At 38.7% G+C, this 3,921-nt stretch overlaps 1 protein-coding gene across 1 annotated transcript in view; it reads right to left on the reverse strand.

Moving 5' to 3' along the window:
• Window positions 1–937: 937 nt before the first annotated feature.
• LOC102844770 (thiamine transporter 2-like) overlaps window positions 938–3,921 on the reverse strand; it is a 24,986-nt gene continuing 22,002 nt past the window's right edge. Inside the window, exon 5 of the mRNA XM_006890324.1 lies at window positions 938–1,105. Within this exon, the coding sequence (XP_006890386.1) occupies window positions 938–1,105 (168 nt within the window). The remainder of the gene's footprint in view (window positions 1,106–3,921) is intronic.

Below are 3,921 nucleotides of genomic sequence, written 5' to 3' on the forward strand. Positions count from 1 at the left end.
CTCTGTGCGACTTACTGCCTCTGACAACCCGCTGGAGGGTGAGGTAGGGGTTGGTTCTGACTCGAAGGCACAAAACAAAAACAGCTGCTACGTGTGAGAAAAGATCTGGAGACCAGCTCCCATGAACATTGCTGTGTTAAGTGTGGTCAAGTTTGTTCTGAAGTTATCCCCTTCAGCTCCATGGGAGGAGCTCAAGGGAAAGACAGGAAAAGAAAACAGTAACATTTCTAGAGTAAAGGGAAAGTTGGGATCAAAAAAGAGTGAGAAATGAAAACAAAGCCAGAATGGCTCATGTTTTAAAGAATCCTATAGACCAAGTCTCAAAGACACTCTGTGGTCCAATGTCTTTAAGATGTTTCCCTAATGATGCTATCACCTGGTGGTCATCTCTTGATTGTGAACTGGATCTAGAAGGAACAGAGTATCATGAAAGTGATAGAGGTCGGCAAGCTTTGGTGGCCTAGTGGCAAGAAGGTGTACTGCAATCCAAGAGGTGCATGGTTCAAATCCACCAGATGCTCTGCTGGAGAAGGAAGAATGATCCCTTCCTGTACCAGTCAGATCTGATTTGACGGTACACACAGAGAAAATAATAAAAGAAAAAGAAAAAGAAAGTGATAGATGTCACCTCAAGGACTAATCTACAAAAACTATGACTTGTGTCCTGCTAGCTGATTTTACTGTTTTCTTGGTTTACACTTGTCAATAAAGCAAGGCCACTTGGCAAGGAACTGAGGAGGGCCTCAGCTCTACTTGGCCAACTTTATCTATTGGCTGCCCTCAGTCCCTGGGGCCGACAGCTGAGGTTTTCACATAGTTTTAGGGTTTATTGTGGTCCAGTCTTTCACAGTAACTTAATGTGGGATGAAATATTGAAGCACCATGTATCTTCTCAATCAAGCAGCTTCCCTCTGAGACCACAGCTGTGGAGACCAGTCTAAAGCCGTGTTACTATGATGTCATTAGTTGAGTCTGTGGACTCATCTGGATTCTGCTCCACAGCACCGCATTTCTTCTTTCGGGATTTGGCTGAATAGATGATGTAGATGCCTCTCAACAGGAATATTCCAGCGATGACAGAGAAATAACTCCCATAAGTTAAAAACTAAAAAAAAGGGAAAAAATAATGAATCACCCACAAGAATAGATTATATTTTATGCTAAATATATATAATAATGCTTTACTGCTGAGAAGTCTTGAACATTCACCAATCCTCACTACCACATTTCTAACTTGTAAAAAAGAGACATAATTACAATGAGAATTCATGTTAAGATGTTAAGAATTAAACATTATGGAAATTAGAAAGGAGCAGATGCAAAATGAGGGTGGTCAAGTCTGACTTAACCTGCTTCATAAAGGGGAACTGTCCCCTTCAATATTATCCATAGTATCATACAAGCAGGTACATTGTCAGACATGCCACCCCACACGTTCCTGCACGTGTTTCTACCAATCATTGGATCCGATGTTTGTTTTAACTTGACTCACAGAGAGTACTCATAGCAATGAAGTTGTGGGGATTATTAGGGAAATAGATTGAGGAGTGGGGTGGGGAGACAAAGAATATCACACAATACAAGTTCAGGTTCTGTTTAGCAGCACAGATAAACCTCTGGTTTCCTCAATCATCCAGCAAATTTTATCTTGGAGCAGTTACAAGCCAGCTTTTCCTTCAATTATCCAACAAGTAAAACCTTTAACTGTGGCTCCATCTCCAAGTTTCCTTCAGGTTATACCTTGCCACTGTCTCTTCACAGCAGTACCACAGTCTTTTCACATTATCTTCACAATCACCCTACAGGGTAGAAAGTGCTCTCTCTTATATTAATCTCACAGCTGTTGATGATTTGAAAGACCATGTATTCACAATTAAAATAGTTGGAGACCGTGTCAGCCCCCCCACAATGGGAGATAATTCAACGGCTAAAAAAGCCAATTTTTTGGGGGGGGGGCTGTTTTTGACACCACATGAAATATAACCATAATTCTTGGAGAGCTCAAATCTTGCTTTAGGAAATTGGACAGGCTCAGCCAGGTCATCATGATCTCTTGCATCAGTATTAACAGAGTATGAAGTGTTTTAAATGGAAGCATTTGTTTTGCAATGGGTTTTCCATGCAGAAAGAATGCAGAGAGTGGGAAAATTCTGTTCCAAATTTCTAAGACTTTTGGAATCTTCAAAGGCTGTAGTTACAGCACTGCCACATTTCATACTGGAAGTAATGACAAATTCTGAAGTCATTCTGAAGTCAATGGTACTTCAATATTGCCTTTAGCCGTGACGATAGCACCTGTCTCTACCAGCTGGAAATCATAATACCTTTTACCTATTTTAAAAATATTTTTAAGATTGTGATTTTTAATGGACCTTTGCATAAAGGTTGGGCTTTAAATACACTCATTGATGCACATTTTCCCCCTTCCCTTCCCTACTCTCCCCCCTAAGTAACTTTGTAATATACTTCTTGTCCAGATTTTTAATTGTCATACACATAATGCCTAATCATATATTCCTTTCAGATAGTACTTTCCCTCATCTGTTCCAGTGAAGTGTTCATCTCTCCATCTATTCTTTTCCTGTTCTCCCCACAAATCCCACCTCATGTCAACTCTATTTTATAACAGTAGTCTTACACAGTATTTGTCATTTTATGACTGAGATACTTTACTCAGTATAATTAATGTCTTCCAGACACACCCTGTGACTTTTCCAGACTGTCTTCTAGACTCAGGCTGTGTAGTGTCTTACAAGTTAATTGGTTTTTTGTTTTTTAAATTCTGTTTAGTAATCCATTCTGTAAATGTATCATAGTTTTCTATCTGTTTGTTGAGGAGCAATAGCACATTGTGAATAATGCAACAATAAACAAGGGTGTGCATACATCTCTTTGTGTCTAGGCTCTGATTTGTTTAGGGTGTATTCCCAGTACTGGGATAGCTGAGTCAAATGGTATTTCTGTTTGCAACTTTTTGAGGAAGTACTAGACCACATTCCACAGTGGTTGTACCATTTCACACTCCCATCAGCTTTGAATGAGAATTCCAATCTCTCCACACCCTCACCAGCATTTAGTGTTAGCTGTTGTGTTGAACTTTGATATTGTTGCTGGGGTGAGATGACATCTCGTTATTGTTTTGCTTTTCATCTCTCTGATAGATAGGTATTTTGAACATTTCTTCATGTGTTTTGTTTGTCATCTGAATTTCTTCTTTGATGAAGTGTCTATTAATATCTTGGGCCTATTTTTTTGATTGGGTTATTTGTCTTTTTCTTGTTGAGGTGCTGGAGTATGCTACAAATTTTAGATGTAAGTCCCTTATCAGACATGTCATTATCAAATATTTTTCCCAGTCTGTGGGTTTCCTTTTTCACTGTTGTACAAGGTTTTTTTGATGCGTATAGGCATTTGATTTTAGATGGTTCCATTCAACTATTTTATCCTCTCCTGGTTGTAGGTCATAATTCCTTTTAAGGGGTTGAATGTTCACAACTCTCTCATTGACAACTTGGGGTAATAGGCTGACTCAAGTTGGTAAGACACTGCAGTCTAACTATATTATGATGATTGTATCTTTACATTTTTTTAATCATTACAAAAATGTACTGATACATATTCATATACTCTATCAGTCTGTTGTCTTACTTTCACATTGATAGATTATCTTACACTAATAGAGTATATTGATACTGTATCAGTACATTACATCAATAGATTTTAATAAAATACCTTTTAACTATTCTTATAGTTCTGAAATTCATCAAGCAGGAAGTACCTAAGAGAATACGCCATCCCCTTTTCCTTATGAATCAGGGTGACGTCTCTCTCAGGGAGGAGTGATAGGGAATGGCAAAGGACACACCGACAAAGGAGATTAATCAGAACTGACTTTGACAAGCACTGTGGCAATTGGACAAT

This window comes from Elephantulus edwardii, unplaced genomic scaffold (genome assembly GCF_000299155.1).
Source record: "Elephantulus edwardii isolate Elephantulus edwardi_28Jun2011 unplaced genomic scaffold, EleEdw1.0 scaffold00087, whole genome shotgun sequence".
In the NCBI taxonomy this organism is placed as follows: domain Eukaryota; kingdom Metazoa; phylum Chordata; class Mammalia; order Macroscelidea; family Macroscelididae; genus Elephantulus; species Elephantulus edwardii.